The following is a 20,478-nucleotide window of genomic DNA, read 5'->3' as shown; positions in this document are numbered from 1 at the left end:
TGTTTTTCTCATTTTCCTCATTGGTGCTGCCACTCCCCATCCTCCCATTCAGGCCTAGAACCTTGCAGTCACCTTTGATTCTCCCAGTGTTCCTCACCCTCTTCCACACATCCATCATTTTGGAAATGTCACCTTCCTGCTGTCTCTTCTTTTTCATTTCCGGCCCTGTCAGTTTTCACCCAGACTGTTGAAGTGGTCTTCTACCTGATACCTTGCCTCCAGGTGTCTCAGGGAGCAAGAAGACAGCATTGACTTCGGGTTTTTAAACGCTGCCCATTACTTTCTCTGCTTTTGAACTAACAACATCTCTGGGTCTTGATTTTTTTATCTTTAAAATGGAACATTGATTCATAAAATTGCAGTCAGTGTTAGAAAAAATAACAGAGGTTTACATACCTTTAACAAATTCTGCTTCTCCATCAGACCCTGTCCCCCTGCTAGTCTTTTGCATTGTTTCTTCATTAATATTCCTGAAAACCATTTGTAAATGGCTTTCTCTTGCTTCGGCTCCTTAGGTCAGCATTCTTGGCCTTCCTTAAAATGACCCTCATCTCCCTCTGCCGCATGTCTCCTTACCTTTTGAGAGGAACCAGCTACCCTAGCCAGAGTCATCTACTCACTGTCTTCTAAACACGGTTTATCCGTTCCTGCTTTAATTGCTGCTTTAATCTCTCTTCCAAGGCCTTTCCCCTGTAGGAAGTACCATCCTCCACTGTCTTAAGCTTCACCTTCTCTTATGACTTCTTGTCCACACTAGTGATTTCTGCATTCTTTGACTTTTTGTAGAATTTCCTGTTAGTCATTTGGTACTTGTAAGTTCTAAAATTTGTAATGACCTCTTTTTTTAATATCTAAGTGAATTATCTCTGCAGCTAGACTGAGTGTGATAGAGATCACGTCTCAGCAAATTTTAAATGTGCATGGTACATGATGGGTGTTGAATAGAGTTTTTATGCTTTTGTCCATTCTTGCAAAACATTTATGGACTACTTAAGAATGCCAGTGCTAGGCTCTGAGAATATAAAAGCAATTGAACTGATTCTTGTTCCTTAAGATAGTGGTCTCCTGGGGGAGATGGATGTTACGCAGATACTTTAATACACAGTTGATCCTCTGTATCCTTGGGTTCCATCTGCAGATGGAAGATATTGGGCAGGGAGGAATCCCAGACAGTTCAGAAAGCAAAACTTGAATTTACCAATCACAGGCAGCTATGTACATAGTATTTACATTGTATTTATGGCTATTTACATAGCACTTACATTGGATTAGGAGTTATAAGCAACCTAAAGATTTAACGTATATGAGAGGGTGGGGAGGATGTGTGAAGGCTATATGCTCGTACCACACCATCTTACATAAGGGACTTGAGCATCTGCGAATCGATCCCCGTGGGTACTGAGAGACAGCTGTAATGTGGTAAATACCAGTTAAATTATTTCAAGGGATGAAGAGTATATTGAGGGAAGTGGAACTTCTATAGCTTGGGACTTCAGAGAAGTCTTCTGGAGTTGAACCCTGGAGCTCAGTCTTAAAGGATGAGTAGGATTAGTCAGGTTAAGAAAGAAGAGAAGAATGTAGCAGGCAGAGGCACAGAATGAGTAAATGCCTGTGGACAGTGTGGTGGAGGAACGCTAAAAAATTTGATACTAGGAATGATTGAGAGTTTGGTTGTTGTAAACATCGTGATCAGATCAGACTGGCAGTCAGGTTGTGTCATGTGAATTTTGATTAGTCCCTGTCTCATTCTGTGTTTCTTTTGGGAGTGGAAGATTTTCTTTCAATAACCTGGTCTTCAGTCTTATGGGAACAATTTATATTTGAATGGCTGATGTTTGTTGTATATGTATCTACTAGAATGTGAAGACACAAGAAAAATGTATGTAATGCCTCCAGGTCTTCCTTGGAGATACGTAAAGATTTAAATTTCTTTTCCATATTTTTGTAAATAGCCTCATCTTAGGCAAAAATTAGTTATTTGGAACATTACTAAATTATCACATAGGGGATGAGAGTTTTAGTGAATACCTGTCATTCTGAAAATAACTGGGTTGATAGGACTTCTTTAGTAGACTCTTCACCTGTTGAGATCAGACGTGGAATGGAGGTGGGGTTGAAGGAAGAAGATCTGCAGCATTATGGGAGGGGGCAGAGCATAACATTAAGTAAAGAAAAAAGTTACAGACCTTCTCTGGTGATTAGCATTTTGTTCTCAGTCCTTGATGGCATTTTTCCTTCCGTAGTGTCTGTCTTAAGTGAGAAGCGTGATTCTGAAATCTATTCTATTTAAAGAACTGCTGTATTGACGTATTAATACCCTCAGTCTGTTTCCAAAAACTGTGGGTCACTGACCACGTAACTTGAATCCTTCTTCCTTCTCTCCTCTTCCCAAAGGCCTAGTATTTCAGTGCTATACTACTTGGGGTACAGTATCCTAGAGTGTGTTTTACTATCACTACCTCTTAGAAAGTTCGTGAATTACTAATTTATCAGGCAGCAACTTTTTTTTTCTGTTTTTTTTCCAACATTCTTTATTGATTTATAATCATTTTACAATTTTGTGTCAAATTCCAGTGTAGAGCACAATTTTTCAGTTATACATGAACATATATATATATTCATTGTCACATTTTTTTCTCTGTGAGCTACCATAAGATCTTGTATATATTTCCCTGTGCTATACAGTATAAGTTTGTTTATCTATTCTACAATTTTGAAATCCCAGTCTGTCTCTTCCCACTCCCCGCCCCCTTGGCAACCACAAGTTTGTATTCTATGTCTGTGAGTCTATTTCTGTTTTGTATTTATGCTTTGTTTGTTTGTTTGTTTGTTTAGATTCCACATATGAGCGATCTCATATGGTATTTTTCTTTCTCTTTCTGGCTTACTTCACTTAAAATGACATTCTCCAGGAGCATCCATGTTGCTGCAAATGGCATTATGTTGTCGGTTTTTATGGCTGAGTAGTATTCCATTGTATAAATATACCACATCTTCTTTATTCAGTCATCTGTTGATGGACATTTAGGCTGTTTCCGTGTCTTGGCTATTGCAAATAGTGCTGCTATGAACATTGGGGTTCAGGTGTCTTTTTGAAGTAGGGTTCCTTCTGGATATATGCCTAGGAGCGGGATTCCTGGGTCATATGGTAAGTCTATTCCTAGTCTTTTGAGGACTCTCCATACTGTTTTCCACAGTGGCTGCACCAAACTGCATTCCCACCAGCAGTGAAGGAGGGTTCCCTTTTCTCCACAGCCTCTCCAGCATTTGTCATTTGTGGATTTTTGAATGATGGCCATTTTGACTGGTGTGAGGTGATACCTCATCGTAGTTTTGATTTGCATTTCTCTGATAATTAGTGATACGGAGCATTTTTTCGTGTGTCTGTTGATCATTTGTGTGTCTTCCTTGGAGAATTGCTTGTTTAGGTCTTCTGCCCATTTTTGGATTGGGTTGTTTATTTTCTTCTTATTGAGTTGTATGAGCTGCTTATATATTCTGGAGATCAAGCCTTTGTCGGTTTCATTTGCAAAAATTTTCTCCCATTCTGTAGGTTGTCTTTTTGTTTTACTTATGGTTTCCTTTGCTGTGCAGAAGCTTGTAAGTTTCATTAGGTCCCATTTGTTTATTCTTGCTTTTATTTCTATTGCTTGAGTAGACTGTTCTAGAAGAACATTTTTGAGATGTATGTCAGATAATGTTTTGCTTATATTTTCTTCTAGGAGGTTCACTGTATCTTGTCTTATGTTTAAGTCTTTGATCCATTTTGAGTTATTTCTGTGTGCGGTGTAAGGGAGTGTTCTAGCTTCATTGCTTTACATGCTGCTATCTGGTTTTCCCAACACCATTTGCTGAAGAGACTATCTTTATTCCATTGTATATTCTTGCCTCCTTTGTCGAAGATGAGTTGACCAGAAGTTTGTGGGTTCATTTCTGGGCTCTCTATTCTGTTCCATTGGTCTATATGTCTGTTTTGGTACCAATACCATGCTGTCTTGATGACTGTAGCTCTATAGTATTGTCTGAAGTCTGGGAGAGTTATTCCTCCAGCCTCTTTCTTTCTCTTCAGTAATGCTTTGGCAATTCTAGGTCTTTGATGATTCCATATAAATTTTATTATGATTTGTTCTAGTTCTGTGAAATATGTTCTGGGTAATTGGATAGGGATTGCATTAAATCTGTAGACTGTATCAGGCAACAACTTAAACAGATTTTCTTTGAGATACTGTGCGGTGATGAGATATAAGGTAATTAGTGTAAAACACAATTGGAAGAAGGGTATTCAAAGAAAAAAAGGGGTCAAAGTTATACTTGAAAATTTTTTTATTGCTGGTGGAAAAAGATAAAAAGCAGTGTTAAGAGAAACACCACAGGACAGATTTGAGTATAAAAAGTATCCTAGGGCATCTGCAGAATTTTCACTTCTACACACATACATAGTTTAAGATAGTCTAAAGTGAAATTCTTGTGTTTTAATATCTAAAATACATGTTTCTCAAATTCTGCTTAGTTTAAATAACCAAAATAATAATATTGTTTGTCTGAAATAGTCTTTAATATTGCTTTGTTTCATTTTGTTTTTTCATGAGAAATGGTCAGAGTATTTTAAGAAGTACAACTCAAATGTTAAGGCTTATTGGTCATAGATTCTCATTTATAAAAGGAAAAGAAAATGTTAACATACTAATCACTTGCTAGTTAAAAATATGTTAATTTAGTTGTCTGTTAAATCATACAGGGGTCTTTTTGGCTTCCTATGAAAGGAGCGTGGTATAATGAGTTGAATGAGCAAAAGCCTTTAGATTAAGATTTGCCTAATTTTTCTTTAGGTTGTCCTGAGTTCAGTCCCAGCTCTGCTACATGTAGCAATGTGACCTTAAACCTCAGTCTGTAGTTTTAGTTCTTTGTTTTGTATCTTCCTGTCTATAAAATGACTATGATAGAGTGGTTGGGAGAATTACATGAGAAGATATAGATGCAGATACAGATGGCACCCACCATAGTTCCAGGTGGGTAAAGAGCCTAATTTATGCATTATTTTCATTTTCTGCATTTCTGAATGTATTAATATTTCCTTTAAAACTTCTAACATAGTATTTGAATTGGTTGGGAGCAGTTGTGCCTTAAGTGGCTATAAGGCAGCTGAAGGGTCTTCCCTGTGAAATGGGCTACTTTATTCCTCAAGAGGACCATCTTCCATTTTACTTCTGCTTTATGCTTTTCAGAGTGCTTTCACCTAATTGTCTTCATAAGCATTTCTGTACAGGAACCTTGTAGAGCTGGGCTGGCATTTTGTGGAGAAGGGAAATGAGACTCAGAGTACCTAACTAGCAGCAGAATTGGCATTGGCCTTGATCGGCTCCCTCTTTGTCGTCTGCATACACTTGGGCTGTGCTCTTAAATATGAAGAATTTCCCTTTTGGTATCTGATTGCCATTGACACTGCCCAGTGGTGTAATATATGTAATGTAGATGGTTCACAATTAGTGGTTACAAATTCATATGTTAGAAAGCACATTTCTTAAAAGTTACTTTTGTTTTTTTTTAAAACTTCAAGTGTAATATAGATCTGGTTCTTGCCACTTTCAGCATCCAGCCAAGTAATACGTGTTTGTTTACAAACAAAACAAAACTCAGAAAACTTTAAGAATGATCACATGACAGTGAAAGAGAGTACTAACTGATTCTGGGACAGCAGGACTGCCCCAGGCACACAGGAGCTTACGGTCCCCATGCCGTCCAGCCTTGTGTAGCCTTCCAGTGTATGTGTGTTAACATAGTCACATGCGTGTATGTACGTAAGCATGTATATACTTTCAGCAACTGGGGTTGGGCTAAATCATGTCGTTTTGTAATCTTCTTCTTTTCCCTCTCAGCGTTCGTAATTCTATATCTACGGCATCGTTAGAGACACCAGCCTACTGTTCTGTTGTGTGGGGAGTACTGTAATTTTCTAAACTGATTCCCTAACAATGGAAATTCATGTTGTTTCTAATACTTTTTATTATTAAAAAATGCCATAATGAACATCCTTATACACACATTTTTGTGTATGCTTATTTGAATGCCAGAGTGTGCACATTTAAAAATATTTTGTTAAGTGTGGTAGTCAGAATGCCTCCCGAAAGACATCTACATTCTGATCCCAGAACCTATGAATATATTGTGTTACATGGCAAGAGGGAATTAAGGTTGCTAATCTGCTGACTTTAAAATAAAGAGATTATCATAAATTATTTGGTGGGCCCAGGGCAGTCACAGGGATGCTTTAAGTGTGGATGAGGGAGGCAGAAGAATCAGAAGTAGAGAGAGAACATCCTGTTGGAATGGAGGGGGCTCACAGCCAAGGAGTGCAGGGCATCTCAAGAACCAGGAAAAGGCAAAAACTGGGATTCTTCCCTACAGCCTCCAGAAAGCAGCACAGCCATGGTGATACCCTGATTTTAGTTTACTGAGACCCATTTAGGCTTTTGACTTTCAGACCTTTAAGAAAATAAAATTTGTGTTGTTTTAAGCCACTAAATTTGTGGTAATCTGTTACAACGGCAATAAGGGAATAATACATGGTAGATACTGGAAAATCTATACTGTTTATTTGGGCCCTAGCAGTGCTTGAAAAGCACCTGTTTCCCCACATTCTCACCAATACTGAAGGTCTCGTGCCTCTCGCTGTTTTTTGAAGCAGACTCCTTGATGTGTTTACATGTATCACACATGGACAAGTCTGTGTGTTCCGCTGAACACGAATTCTCTGGGAAACTCATGTGTGTTAGGATTTTCAATATTTCTAAGGCAAAATGAATTTAAGAATACTAGGTTAAAGTGGATTCTTTATTTCTTCTCATAACTTATAATATGCTAATGTCTAATGTCTATTGTAAACCTGCAAGAGTGAGGTAGAGTTTGATGTCCCCAAAGCTGTGCCACATTGCATAGGACTGATGTTTTCTTGGAACACTCATTTGAAAATGCAGCTCTCTTTTTTCTGTTCTTTTATCTCTTCGCCTTTCTTTTTAATGTATTGACCTTCATGTATGCCCATATTATATCTTAGACTTGTGATTCTTAAGAATTCTTCTACCTCTAAAATCTTACATTGAGCCATTCCATTTTAACCGTAGCCTCATCTGCATTAATCCAACTGCTGTTATTGGTCACTTCCTGCTTTTCTTTCTTTTCTTCCTCCTCCTGTATTTGCTCTTCCCTTCTGCTCTTTAGACATCTGTAGGCACCACTGTGACCTGTTGTCTTACCACTATCCTCAGTCCCCTTGTCCCGTTGTCCTTCCAGCTCACTTGTCTGGGAAGGTCCACTCTGAATGATTCTGACAACATGCTTCTTTGGGTATTATAGATAACCTTGCTAGGAAAAAAAAAAAGTTACAGACTGGCCAACTGCTGTTTAAACGCATAGTCTTCCACTGCCTGTTAGTTCTTTTTCCCGCCCCTGTTTTGCCCACTTCTTTACAGTTGTCAATTTAAACTTTTACTATTTTCTTGAAGTTTTGCTACTCTTAGCAGATGGTACTTATGCAAAAATAAAAACAAAAACCTTTTGGTGGGGCTGATCCTGTTCCTTCCTCTACTAGTCTTTGCCTTTGTCCCTCTTTTCAGAAAGAAGGTTCTCATCCTCCTTATTAAGGTTGTTTTCTTTGTGTTTGGTCTAGATCGTGACTTTTTTTTTTAAATATATTCAGCCTTTTTTCCTTTATTGCAGCTTTGTCATAAACGTTTAAGCAAGCTCCCCTTAACCTGTCCTTCCCCAGCAATGTTCTGTCATTTATCTTCCCCATTTATCACCTTGAAAACATGGTCTGTACCAACTCAGCTTCCTCAAACCATCGTTCCCTTGTTTCTGCCCCTGCCTTTCCCCTGAAGCTGTGCTTGCTCGCATCACCAGTCTTCTCTGTTTGTAACTCGTGGACTCTTTTTATCAGTTGAGCACAGGGACTCTTATGCTGACAGTTGCGTTCCTCAGGCCTCTGCAGTGCCTGACACCTAGTGGAATTTTTGTGTGTGTTTGATGAATATTCATTCAAAGAATGTATGAATGTACCTCAGTTCCTATTGTCTGTTGTAATTCTTTGCTCTGGCCTTGTTTATGTCTTCATGTTTTCCTTGGGTTTTGTTTGTTTGTTTTTCTTTTATTTTTTAACTCTTGAGTTCAGTACTTTTTCTACTTGTCTTTTTCTTGTTGTGTTCAGAATAATTCTTACATTGAAAGCTATTATCTCATGGGATTTACCTTGTCAGTGTGTTACTTTCCTTCTGGTAGTGGAGCTATGTTATCAGAAAGTTTAGGCTGATACTCCCAATAAAGCATTGGCCAAGTATAACACTTAAAGATACCATGATTCAAGAACAAGGCCTTAACTTTCTGACAGCCCTGGATTTGAATACTGGGTGTATGGTCTTGGGTAAGTTACCTAATCTTTTTTTTGATTCCAGTTTCCTCAATGGTAAAATGGAGATAATATGTTTCTTAGAACTTGACAGAGAATAAATTAGTTAACAGAGTAAAAGTTCATAGCATGGTGCCCTGTACCTGGTTTAAAAAAAAAAAACAACAGTAAATTGAGTTATTGTTATTAATTATTTGTAGAGTATACTATTTTGTATATAAAAACCTCACATCCTTATGGAGCAATTGTCCTATATTATCTGTAATGTATTTCTTTATAGTTTTTTTTTCTTTATTTGAACTTACATTTACCAAGTTCTGAGACTGTGATAGATCACTGGATCAGGGACAGTCCTGTGAATACAAGTGCATTTGACTTAAGGTCCATTTTATTTTTAATCTTCTCTGAGAACCAGAAACAGAACTTACTGTACAATGTATTTAGATGTTAGTTTTAAGGGAATTGGGATACTGAGGATGCCATGATGGATGTTGTTAACTGTCTTAAGGGAAACAATTCCAAGAGCCTTTGAAGACTATTCCATCTATAGGACCATTTCCAGTAAAAGGCACAGTGGTTTTGCGAGAGGTATGGTGACCTGCACGTTAGTATGAAGGGTGTGTGTGTGTGTGGAGGAGTGGCAGGACATGGGCTAAAGGGGTGATCAGGTGCAGGATTATCAGATTCATCGTGGTTTGAATTTGATCCCGAAAGCTGTGGCAAGTCATATAAGTGCTTTAAACAGAGGGAGAAAGACCACACTAGTGAGTTAGAGGAGGTGATTAATTGGGGGGTTCCAGGTAAGAAATGGTGGAGGGCTAGACTGAGTAACTGATGTGTGTATTTCATCTTCTGAGAAGAAGTGGTTGAAGTAGGTGCTTTCCTTAAGCCTAAATGTGGAAATAATCTCTTTCTTTATGTTATTCATTTCAGATTCCCAAGTGAGGTAAAATGAAAATGAGAGAGCAGTTTAGAATCTGGGAATTACAGCCATGAGTTTGAAAATGATGCAGTGCAGTACCAAGCTAGTAAAACAGCCTCCAAGTGTCCTGCTGTCCTGTGCTTGCTACCTCCACTGTCTCTTCATGCCTAAGATGACAGTCTTTCCTCTCCACTATGGCTGGCAGCTAGTGTGAAGCTGCAAGTGATGGCAGTGCTCAAAAATGTGTCACCATGAGTAATTCTCTCTCATTTTAAATGCTAACAGGGAGTTGCTTAGTTGCTTTCTTTTGTGTGAGGATTGGGTTGTTTCTGCATTTTGTGGTCACACAGGTATACCCTTTAATGTGTCTTTGTGAGACTTTAAACGAGAATCTTCAGTTAATATCCTTTATCTTAAATTGTTTCGGTATGTCATTTTATGATTTTATAAAAATGTTTTTAGGAATCATTTTGACCTGTTTGTTGTTTGAAGGGCTTCTTAATGATTATGTTCTAGATCCTCTGCCTCAGGGGTCCTGGATTAGCCTCCAATCACTTATAATCTGGCAATGCTAACATACCTTTTGTTTTTTCAGTTCCAACTTTGAGGCTTGCATAGAGTAGCAGTGAGGTTGGATAAATTTATAGAGAGAGAGACTGCTGGTTTGTGCTTTTGGCATGATTAATAATAAGCCAACAATTTTAGTTTGTGCCAGACATTATTCCAGACATTGTTCATTAACTCTGAATCCTAGTAGCAAGCCTCTGAGGTATTTATCATTGGCTTTATTTTATAGAATAGCCAACAGAGGCAGAATAGTTAAGTTCAGTGTCATACACAGAATAGCAGAGCCATGAGTTGAACGCAGGAATCAGGCTCCAGAATTCATGCTTTTAAGTATGTATCATATACATTAGGAAGCCAAGGTTGATGAGAAAAATTTGTTGAGACCATCTATACATAGAAAATATTTATGTATATGTTTTATATAATTATGTTGTGTAATAAACATATAAGTAAAACAAAAATAAAATAAGAGCAAAATCCTGCAATCCTAAGAAAATAAGAAAATAAAACTACAGCAGTAGAGTCCATGTGATACATTCATTTCTCATCTGGTTGCTGTGGCTAGGACTTCCATTACTGTGTTGGTAAAAGTGATGAGAGTGGGCATCCTTGTCTTGTTCCTGAGCTTAGAGGAAATGCTTTCAGCTTTTTCCTGTCGAGTGTGATGTTAGCTATGGGAAGGAATTAGAGAAGTATAAGGGTCTCAGAGTTAGATCCTTAGGGAACAGGTACCAGATGATAATAAAAGTTAAGTTTTATTCTTAATGATTTTGTTACTCTAGATAGGTGGAAGCAGAAAGAAGCAAGAAACGAAGGGCCAGGAAAAGCTACGTGTGCACAAAATTTTAACGAAAGCTTGCTCTGTTGCGGTGGTTCTTAAAGTGTGGTCCCCAGACCAACAGCATCAGCAGCACCTGGGATCTTGCTAGAGGTACAGATTCTGGTGCCCCCCCTCGGACCTGCTCTGGGATGAGGTCCAGCAGTCATTTTCTTTTCTCCCCCTCCCCTTCCTCCTTCCCCTCAAGCAGTCCTTTCCAAAAGCTCTGAGTGATTCTAATGTGGGCTAAAGTTTGAAAACAATGCTTATACACTATAGTGCTGAATAATACTACTGAGAGTTCAGGAAGCATGAGGACTGAGAAAAAGCTCTTAGATTGGGCAAAGTCGGTGTTAACTCTTGAGAAAATCTGTTACCTAATTGCAAGTTTAGACGTGACTAGGTGATCAGAAAGTGACCACCTATATATTTTGTTTTTGCAACGTTTAGAGGCAAGGAGAAGGATGTATGCTTGAGAGGGGTGGGTAGCAGGATTAAATGAGACTTCCTTAGACTGGAAGCACTGAAGTACATTTAGACCTAATGGAAAAGGACATTTATTTTGTAGAAATTATTTAAGTCTGACCTGTGAAAGCTTCCTATGCAGAAAGCATTCTGACTACAAAGTATTTTAAAATTGGCTTCTTAGAGCCCTGATGTATTTACTGTCCCTTTAATGTTACAAAGGTATATGTACATTGAATAAAATTAGGCTGTTACAACGAAAGAATTGTAGTATTAAATTGCCGCCAGCACTGTTCATACTTTCCCGTCTTTTTATGAACGTAGAACATGCATTTTAGTGCTTATACAGATACTGCATTTTCATCAGGTTATGGTCGTATGGCATATACTGTTTTAAATCACGTTGAGGTGATCATATGTAATAAAATGCACTCATTTTAAGTGTACAGTTGTGAATTTTGATGACCATATACCCCTGTAACCACTGCCCTAATTAAGATATAGAACACTTCCAAATCCTGCAAAAGTTCTCTCAAGCCCCTTTGTTAATGAGTCCTAACCTTCCCCTATTTGTTCCTTTATGTCTCAGGTAATCATTTTTCTGATTTTTATTGCTACAGATTATTTTTGCTTCTTCCAGACCTTCATAAGTGGAATAATAAGCTATATACCCTTTGTATCCAAATTCTTTTGCTTGACATAATATTTTTTGAGCATAATCTACTTTGTTGCATGTGTCAATTGGTTTGCTCCTATTTATTGCTGGATACTATTCCATTATATGACTATACTACAGATTTGTTTATCCATTCACCTTTTTATGAACCTTTGAGTTGTTTCTTCTTTTTTGCTACTGTGAATAAAGCTTCTAGGAACATTCTGTAAGTCTTTTTGGTTTTCATGTCTCTTGGTAAATACCTAGGAATGGAATTGCTGGGTCATACAGTAAGTGCATGTATAACTTTACAAGAAATTACCAAGCTGTTTTCCAAAGCAGTTGTAACATTATGTACTCCTACTAGCAGTGTATGAGGGTTCCGGTTATTGCACATCCTCTCCTGCAGTGCTTGGTTTTGATAGTTCTTTTGATTTTCCCCATTCCAGTGGGAATGAACTGGTATCTCATTGTCGATTTGCACTTCCCAGGTGTCTAAAGATGTTGGGCGTCTTTTCATGTGCTTATTGGCCATTTGTGTATCTTCTTTTCTAGTGTCTAAAGTCATTAGTCCATTTTAAAAACTGGATTGTCTTGTTACTGAGTTCTCTCTATATTTTGAATGTAAACTCTTTGTGTATATGTGTACATATGTATCTCCCACTCTAGCTTGCCTTTGCATTTTCTTAAATGATGTTTGTTGAGGAGCAGAAGGTTTAGGTTTTAGTGAATCCATTTTATCAATTCTTTTCTTTTATTGAATCTTGTATTTTATTGAATTCTTTATTTACCCTGAGGTAGTACAATTTTTCTTCTAAATTTTCTTCTAGAAATTTTATAGATTTAAGTGTATGGTCCATATTGAATTTATTTTTGTGTATGTAGTGATGTATTATTTAGGTTAAATTTTTCCAGTTTTTACATTTTTATCCAGTTGTTCTGGATAAAACCACTTGTTGAAAAATACCATTTTTTTCCCATTCAGTTGCTTTGGCACCTTTGTAAAAAGTCCAGTTGGCTCTATACACAAACACACACATCGTGTGCATATACACATATATAATATAGCTGACTTTTAGCAACATGGATTTGAACTTCCCAGTCCACTTGTGTGTGGATTTTTCTTCCAATAAGCATATACTACAGTACTGCATGATCTGCCGTTGGTTGAATCCACAGGTGAGGAATTGCAGATACGGAGGGCTGACTGTAAAGTCATATGCGGATTTTGGACTGTAGAGGGTGGTCAGGTCAGCACCCCTAATTCCTCACATTGTTCAAGTCAGCTGTAAATAGATATGTCTCTTTCTGGACTCTGTTCTGTTTCATTGGTCTATGTATCTGTCTTTATACCAGTACTATACTGTTTTGATTATCAAAGCTCTGTAGTAAGTTCTGAAATCAGGTAATGTATGTTTTCCAACTTTATTCTTTTTGAAAATTGTTTTGGCTGTTCTAGGTTCTTCCACTTCTAGATAAATTTTAAAACTAGCTTGTCAGTTTTTACCAAAACAGTCTGCTAGAATTTTGATTGTAATTGTGTTATAGATCATGTTGGGGAGAATTATATTGATCTTTTTAAAGAATCAGCTTTTGGCTTTTGTTTTCGATGTCTTTGTGTTCTCCTTTTCCTTATTTTCCTCTATTTTTGGTGTAGTATGTTCTTTTTTATAGCTTAAGATAGATGCTTAGGTCAGTGCTTTTAGGTCTGTCTTAATATAAACGTTTAAAGTAGAATCTCTCTGAACACTCTTTGTTTTCATTTTTGTTCAATTTAAAATGTTTTCTAATTGCCTTTGTGATTTATTTTTTGACCTTCTAATTATTAAAATATGTATTATTTCATTTCTGAGTATTTGAGGAATTTTCCAACTCTTTCTGTATTGATTTATAGTTCTGTGATTTTAGGTTTTTTTAATTCCTAGAGACTTATTTTGTGGTTCAGCATATGGTCTGTCCTGCTGAATGTTCCATGTGCACTTGAAAGAACGTGTATTCTTCTCTTGGGTAAAATCTATAAATGCCAGTTAGCTCCGTTTGGCTGTTAGTCTAACTTTACTAGTTTTCTGCCCACTTGTTCTAGCAATGAAAGGAGTTTTGAAGTCTTCAAATCATTGTTAGATTTATTTATTTTTTTCTCTGTTTCTATTTTTGTTTTATCTCTTCTGCTGGTATATTAACCATGTCCCTTTTCGGGGGAGGGGATTACTCTATCTACCATCTTACATATAATATAAAATCTTACAATGGAGTGCTTCCATTTTCTTCTCCTTCTGTTTGTACTGTTATTGTCAAACTTATACATTTGTTTTAAACCCCAGACTGCAATGTTACTATTTCTACTTAAAAGTCAGTTAAATTTTAAGTAAGTTTCAAAACAAGGAGAAAAAAGTTATTTTATGTTTACCCACTTATTTATCATTTCTGACATTCTCATCTCTTTGTGTAGTTCCAGGTTTCCAACTGGTACCCTTTTCTTCCAGCCTCAAGAACTTCCTTTTTAATATTCCTCATGGCATTGATCTGTTGGCATCAAATTTTCTCAGCTTTTGTGTTTCTGAAAATGTCTTTATTTCAGCTCCAGTTTTAAAGGATATTTTTGCTGGAAATAAAACTATAAATTGACAGTTTTTTTTTTTTTCCTTTCAGTACTTTAAAGATACTATTCTGTTATCTTCTGGCTTGCATTTTTTTCTGGTAAGAATTTTGCCATTATTCTTTCTTTATTTTTTTCTCTGCCTGCTCTGAAGATTTTCTGTTTTTCATTGCTTTTCAACCATTTGGTTATAATGCCTTTGAAAGCTTTCCTTTGTGTTCAATGCTCAGAGTTTATTGAGTTTCTTAGATCTCTGGGCTTATAACTTTCATCAAATTTGGAAAATATCCCAGCATTGTTTCTTCAGGGAATTTTTTTGTGCAATTAATATGAGCCAGATTTGGTATAAACTCTTAATTGGGGGTGGGGGGTCTCTTGCCTAAGAGAACTAGCAATTTGATTTTGTTAATATGGTATAGAATTGTATATGTTATTTACTTCACATTGAGCAACTAAAGAGGGTTTTCCCCCTTATTTATAGTAACAAAGAACTTAAAAACTGAGTGATGTTGGAATCACATTGAGGCTAGGCTGTATTTTTGCTTTGAGGAGCAATATGGGAGAGTATAGTAAAATTTGTTTGATCTTTATTACTGATGCTATCTAAGGAAGTGGTATAGTGTGACGGTCTGTCCACATGATACCACCTACCCTTTTTTTTTTAAATCATATATTCAAGAACTCTTTCAATGAATAACTCTGGCACTAAGCCCTGGTACAAATTATTTGAAGGGATGACTTAGAGTCACTCCAAGGAACGTTCTGCTGTTGCTGCTGAAGTCTATGTGTGTTTGTTTCTCCTGTATAGTTTGTGCAAGAAAATGATACAGTAGACCTGTGTTATCTGGTAATTGTCTTATTAAAACAATTTTTTAGAAGTTAGGATTTTTGTTTTGCGTTGTGTTGAGGAGAAAGAGAGGGTGGGAAGAACAGCTTATGAGACCCCAGGACAGAATCTATGCGAGATGCTAAAATCAGGAAGAGTTCCTGGAGTAGGGTTTTTCAGGTTTAGGTGAAAGGGGATGTGGGTGGGTCTTACACTATTCAAAAGGCAAATTCTGAATAAAATCATAAGCAATAAAATATTCACAATTTAGCTTTGAATATGTGGATTGTTGAAAATTGAGGTCTGTATTGCATCATGGAATAATAAATAAATGGAGTTTAAACCATGGCATTCTGATACACCTGGCTTTGAATGCCAGTCCTAGCACTTACTATATTTGCGAACTTGGGCAAGTTTCCTAAAATCTCTGAGCCTTTTTTTTTTTTTTTTTTTTTTTTTTTTGTAAATTGGAAAAATAGTAGTTAGCTTAGGTTGGTATGAAAATTAAATCAGAAATGGCTTACGTAATCCATTTGTCGTTTACTAGGCCCCCCAATAACTATTAATTGTCTTCCTTTATATATGCACTTTAAATTTTATTCTTTCATTCAAGCACCTTTTTACCTTTTAAACATGTGCAGTATTGAAACAAGCCCCTGTGGCATTCATGAGACTCTGTTTTCATCCTGTTTTCCCTCCATTGAATCTTTTCCATGTTGTTATTTATTCCATTCCAAAAAAATATTATGTACTCTTTCTTAAAAACTCTTTGACTCAAACACTTCTCTCTACTGCCTCTCCATCCCAGATGAAGGTGTCTAAGCTCAGCTTTGGTCTCAGTTTCTTTCCTGTCATTTTCTGTTGAATTCATCTCATGGGCCAATACCACCGCTTCTCTGCCCAGATTCTTCCTTAAAAAGGTCCTCAGTGACTTCCATGTTACTAAATCCAGTACTCACTTCTCAGGCCTCATTTTACTTGATGTATCAGCAGCATTTATTGGTTCTCCCCTCTTTTTTGAAGCTTTTTCTTCATTTGGATTCCAGGGCACCACGTTCAACATGTTTTCCTCCCTCCTCTCTGGCCGTTAACTCTGTTTACATCTCTAACGTCTATGTGCTGATGACTCCCAAATGAATATCTGTAGTCCAGACTTTTTCTTTAAACCTCAGATTCTTTAATTAACTGTATACATTCATGTGGATGTATAAAATTTCAAAGTTATCATCGTTATAAAAAATAACAGTAAGTGGCTATGTAATACCGTGTGCCGAAGCACCGTTGTCCACAGTGAACTCCTCTCCTACACCTGCTTATATTATCTTCCTCTTGCTAGTAGATGACAAGTCCACTGTTCCATTCGCTTAGTCTGAAAACCGTGAATCATTTTTGATTTCTCTCTCTCTCTCTTTTTTTTTTATATTTCACTCAACAAATGCTGTTGGTCAGAGTCTGATCACATCTTACCATCTCTACTGCTGTCTTCTGTCCAAGCTAGTCAGTGCTCAACATAGTGGCCAGGTGGAACCTGTTAAAATCTAGCACCTTTTGCTCAAAATCTCCAAAGGTGTCCCATCTTTCAGACCATCTAAGTCAAGTTAAATAACTCAGTCATCCAGCAGCTCAGCCTGACCTGAGTAGTCCGAGATGGCCTTATTCCAACGTCTAGACCCTCAACTGGGGTAGGTGGGAAAACTGAGTTCCCTCTTTCCAAGGGACTTATCTTGCTGGCTTTGTAACATACTGATGCCTACAAAAGGGCAAACCCAAATGGACAAGTGTTTATCAAGCCTCGGTTTTTGTCACACTTCCTGAGGTTTAATTGGCCAAAGTAAGTCACATGGCCAAACCCAGGGTCACTGTGTGAAGAGGGTCCACAATGGTGCAGATGCCCGGAGGTATGTGATTCATTGAGGCCATTAACATGGCAATCTTCCATAGGCCCTCTATGATCTATATCAGGTTTAATTTGTTAGATTATTTGATTATAATACAGCACCCCTTACTTTCATCAGATAGAAAAATAAGAAAGAAGAAAGGAATGTGACTAGGTAAAACTGATGTCTGGAAGTATGGGCTGAATAATGGTTCTTGGGTGGGAAAATCAGATTTGATTTTTGCATATCTTTTATTTGTAATTTCAGAGACCACCTAGAGGTAGAGAATACTTTATGTACCATAATAATTTATAGATTCTTTTATTTAGTTAAATCAGACAGTATCTTAAATATTGTTACTAGCTGAGCTAATTAACCTGTCCATGTCCCATGCTATCCTCCCACTCCAAATTGGCAAGTTGTACTTTATTTTTTTCCTAACTTAAATTTATGTGGTGTTTTACATTATATATAGGACTGTTTGCTGTATCTTTTTCCAGTCTGATTTTTGCTCCCTGTTACCCGTCAAAGGGTATAGTGACACCCCTGTTTCCGCACATCAGCTCTTTATGCTTTGTCTTGTCATGCTGTCCCTGTGTCCCTTGTTTCTCTCTTATTCTTACATTTCCAGTAGGTCTGTCTGTCTGTTACGTTAACACACATTTTAATTCTAGTGTCTGTTCGTATTTTTGCTTTCATATTCTTATCTTTGGGATTCTGTTAATCTCTTAAAATTATGAGTATGTGCAGGCATTGATTACTTCATGTGTCTTTAAAGATAGTCTTACCTGACCGTTTATATAAAGAGACAATAGTTTTCATTAAAATTGCTTTCCTTTTATTTTTCCTGTTACTTATAAGGCATTTAGTTATTTATTTTTAATGTGTTAAGTACGTAGCTTATATTACCTTGTATTTTATTTCAGGAAGGTACAAGAGTTATTGCAAATAATGCATTTTTTTTTAAGGCATTGAGTCCAATAGTGTTGAAAACCTTTGTTCTGGCATATGTCATCTAATAGGGTAGTCTCTGGTGGAGGAAATCTGTGAACAGATAAGTTTATCACAGTACTGTTTGTGCTGTAATAGAAGCAGGCATTAAGATGCACTGGAAGTGCTTGGCCAAGCCAAGTCCCTGTTATAGGAGTTACTGAGTAATATGAGAAGGGGTTAACCAAGCAAGGAGAGAAGAGGGCAGGCATTCCTGGTCGAGTGAAAAAGCATGAATGAAGATACTAAGGGGCAAAATAGCAAGGAACTAAAGGGATCTAGTTTTATTGGGTCATAAGGTATATGGTGGGGAGCTGTGGGGCCTTACGTGCTGTACTAACATGCTTGGGTTATATTGTGAGGTTATTTTCTTCTAGCCTTTCCTCTAAAGTACGACTAGAGCACAGGAGATTGAATACAGGTTTTGGAAGTATGGAGACAAAGTCCACAAAGGCCTCCTGCGTTTGAAGTTTCTCTTAAGACTGGTGTTGTATTGTTAAAAATTATGAATAACTTTGTTTTCTTTTCTAGAATTGATTAGTGTGTGTTCTTAGCTTCAATTTCCTAATTTTAGAATGAGGGTAATAGCAGCATTTACATTTTAGGATTGTTGGGAAGAGTAATGATAACTATAAAGGTAATAATGACAATAATAGCTAACATTTTTTGAGGGCTTACTTACCGAGGAACAGTCCTGGGTGTTTTATTTCTATACCTCATTTAATCCTCAAAACATCCCAGTGGGGTAGATGCTTTTATTATCTCCTTCTTACTTCTGACAAAACTGGAACACAGAGAAGTAGTTTTTCTAAGGTGACACAGTGCGTAAGTGGCAGAGCTTGGTCTGAACGCAGGCAGTCTGGGGTATAAAATACATAACTACTACGTTACACTCCCGTTCTGTGGGATCAGATGTTTAGAACATTTAGCATAGAATCTGCCACAGTGTAATGTAAATATAAGCAATTATCGGTATCCAATAATAATTCCTTAACTTCTTGTCCAAATCTTTGAGTTAAATTGATGTCCCTAAGAAATCGTGCTGTATTTTTTCCTGTGTCTTGAATTACTCCCAGCATGCTGTTGAGTGCAGTGTGCACCCACGTTCATGCCTTTAACCACCGCCTTCTGCTGCCTTCGCTTTCCTCATTGGTCTGTCTCCACATTAGAGTTTAAATCTGTGTAGGGACTGTAATCTGTTTCGTTCATTATTGTATACCTAGTCCAAATACTATAATCTAGCACATAGGAATGACCAAATCACTGCTCAGTGAGGGAATGAAGATCTAAAAACTGGCCATTTTCAGATTATCTTAGAACTTAAGCATTATTTATACCATCTATAATTGTGATTTAATTGCTTTACATGTGTTTCCTTCTATAAGCAGTCCAGTTTGCACCAGCCATCTGCTCCTGTGTTCTGCAGGGTGCTGTCACCTTGGTACTACAAGAACCCTGCTGGGTAACTGGTGTCTGCTTGCTTGTAAAAATCACTCAGCTTTCAGACAGGGAGTGAGATTAGAATAACACTTCAATCCCAAGCTAGAATTTTAGAAATATACAAATCAAGTATATTTGAGGAATTTACAAATTTTAAATGTGTGTTCTAGGAAACTAAATATAAAAAGGAAAAAAAGCTTTGATATTTTTCCTTTACCTTTGACATTGAATCATTTTAACTAATGAGAAAATAATTTAACTTTCTTCAAGGGGATTCTCTGTTGTTGTGGGTTAACTCATGTTTTCCTCCTCTCCTCTGTCTAGAATGTCTTAAACCATTCTACCTTATGAGAACTTGGATGTTCTTGCAGATAGTCATTGTGGGAGAAAACGTTTCATTTAAGTCCCAGATGAGGACCGGAAACTTGAAATCAGAGGAGCATCTGAAATCAAGTAATATTAGGTAGGATAAAAATTACAAGGGGTTTCTACATGTTTGTATTTCTTTTAGAGATATATGTTAAAATACTTCATATACTACGAACACTAATAGAAGAATTAGAGGCTTTCTAAAGCATTTAATATTGGCCAGGATGGGGGGTGGGGAGTGCTAAAAAAATTTCTTTTATTTATGTGGCTTCATGAGAGATTTGGCATGTTTACTTTGTCATGAGCATTTATATCTTGTAGTCCAAGGAAACTTTTTAAACATTTACTAAAGTAAATTCAAGAAATTTTTATGTTTATATATGCTGTGTGTGACTATTTATGATCAGCAGAGGGACGTGTGATCTGTCTTACAGATTATCCTTTAAAATGAAAATGCCTGTGTGCTGGGTTACGTATATGGCACTCATTGGAGTGCAGGGATCATCAGTTCTTGGTTCTGTATGCCAGCCTGGATGCAGTCATGCCTCCTAGG

The 20,478-nt window shown here is 37.0% G+C and overlaps 1 protein-coding gene across 4 annotated transcripts in view; it reads left to right on the top strand.

Moving 5' to 3' along the window:
• Positions 1 to 20,478, top strand: part of SMG7 (SMG7 nonsense mediated mRNA decay factor) — a 75,732-nt gene that overhangs the window by 8,623 nt on the left and 46,631 nt on the right. For 2 of the 4 annotated variants that reach the window (XM_032463559.1, XM_032463556.1), the window contains exon 2: positions 19,881 to 20,019. The exons of 1 other annotated variant lie outside the window; for it this stretch is intronic. In XM_032463559.1, coding sequence (XP_032319450.1) covers positions 19,904 to 20,019 — 116 coding nt within the window. In that variant the 5' untranslated portion in view covers positions 19,881 to 19,903. Of the gene's footprint in view, positions 1 to 14,501; positions 14,525 to 19,880; positions 20,020 to 20,478 lie in introns of those variants that run through there. One more of the 4 variants, XM_032463557.1, reaches the window with a different exon arrangement.

This window comes from Camelus ferus, chromosome 21, assembly GCF_009834535.1.
Source record: "Camelus ferus isolate YT-003-E chromosome 21, BCGSAC_Cfer_1.0, whole genome shotgun sequence".
NCBI lineage: Eukaryota > Metazoa > Chordata > Mammalia > Artiodactyla > Camelidae > Camelus > Camelus ferus.
The sequence above is the reverse complement of the archived record's forward strand: the minus strand, read 5'-3'. Positions and strand labels throughout refer to the sequence as shown.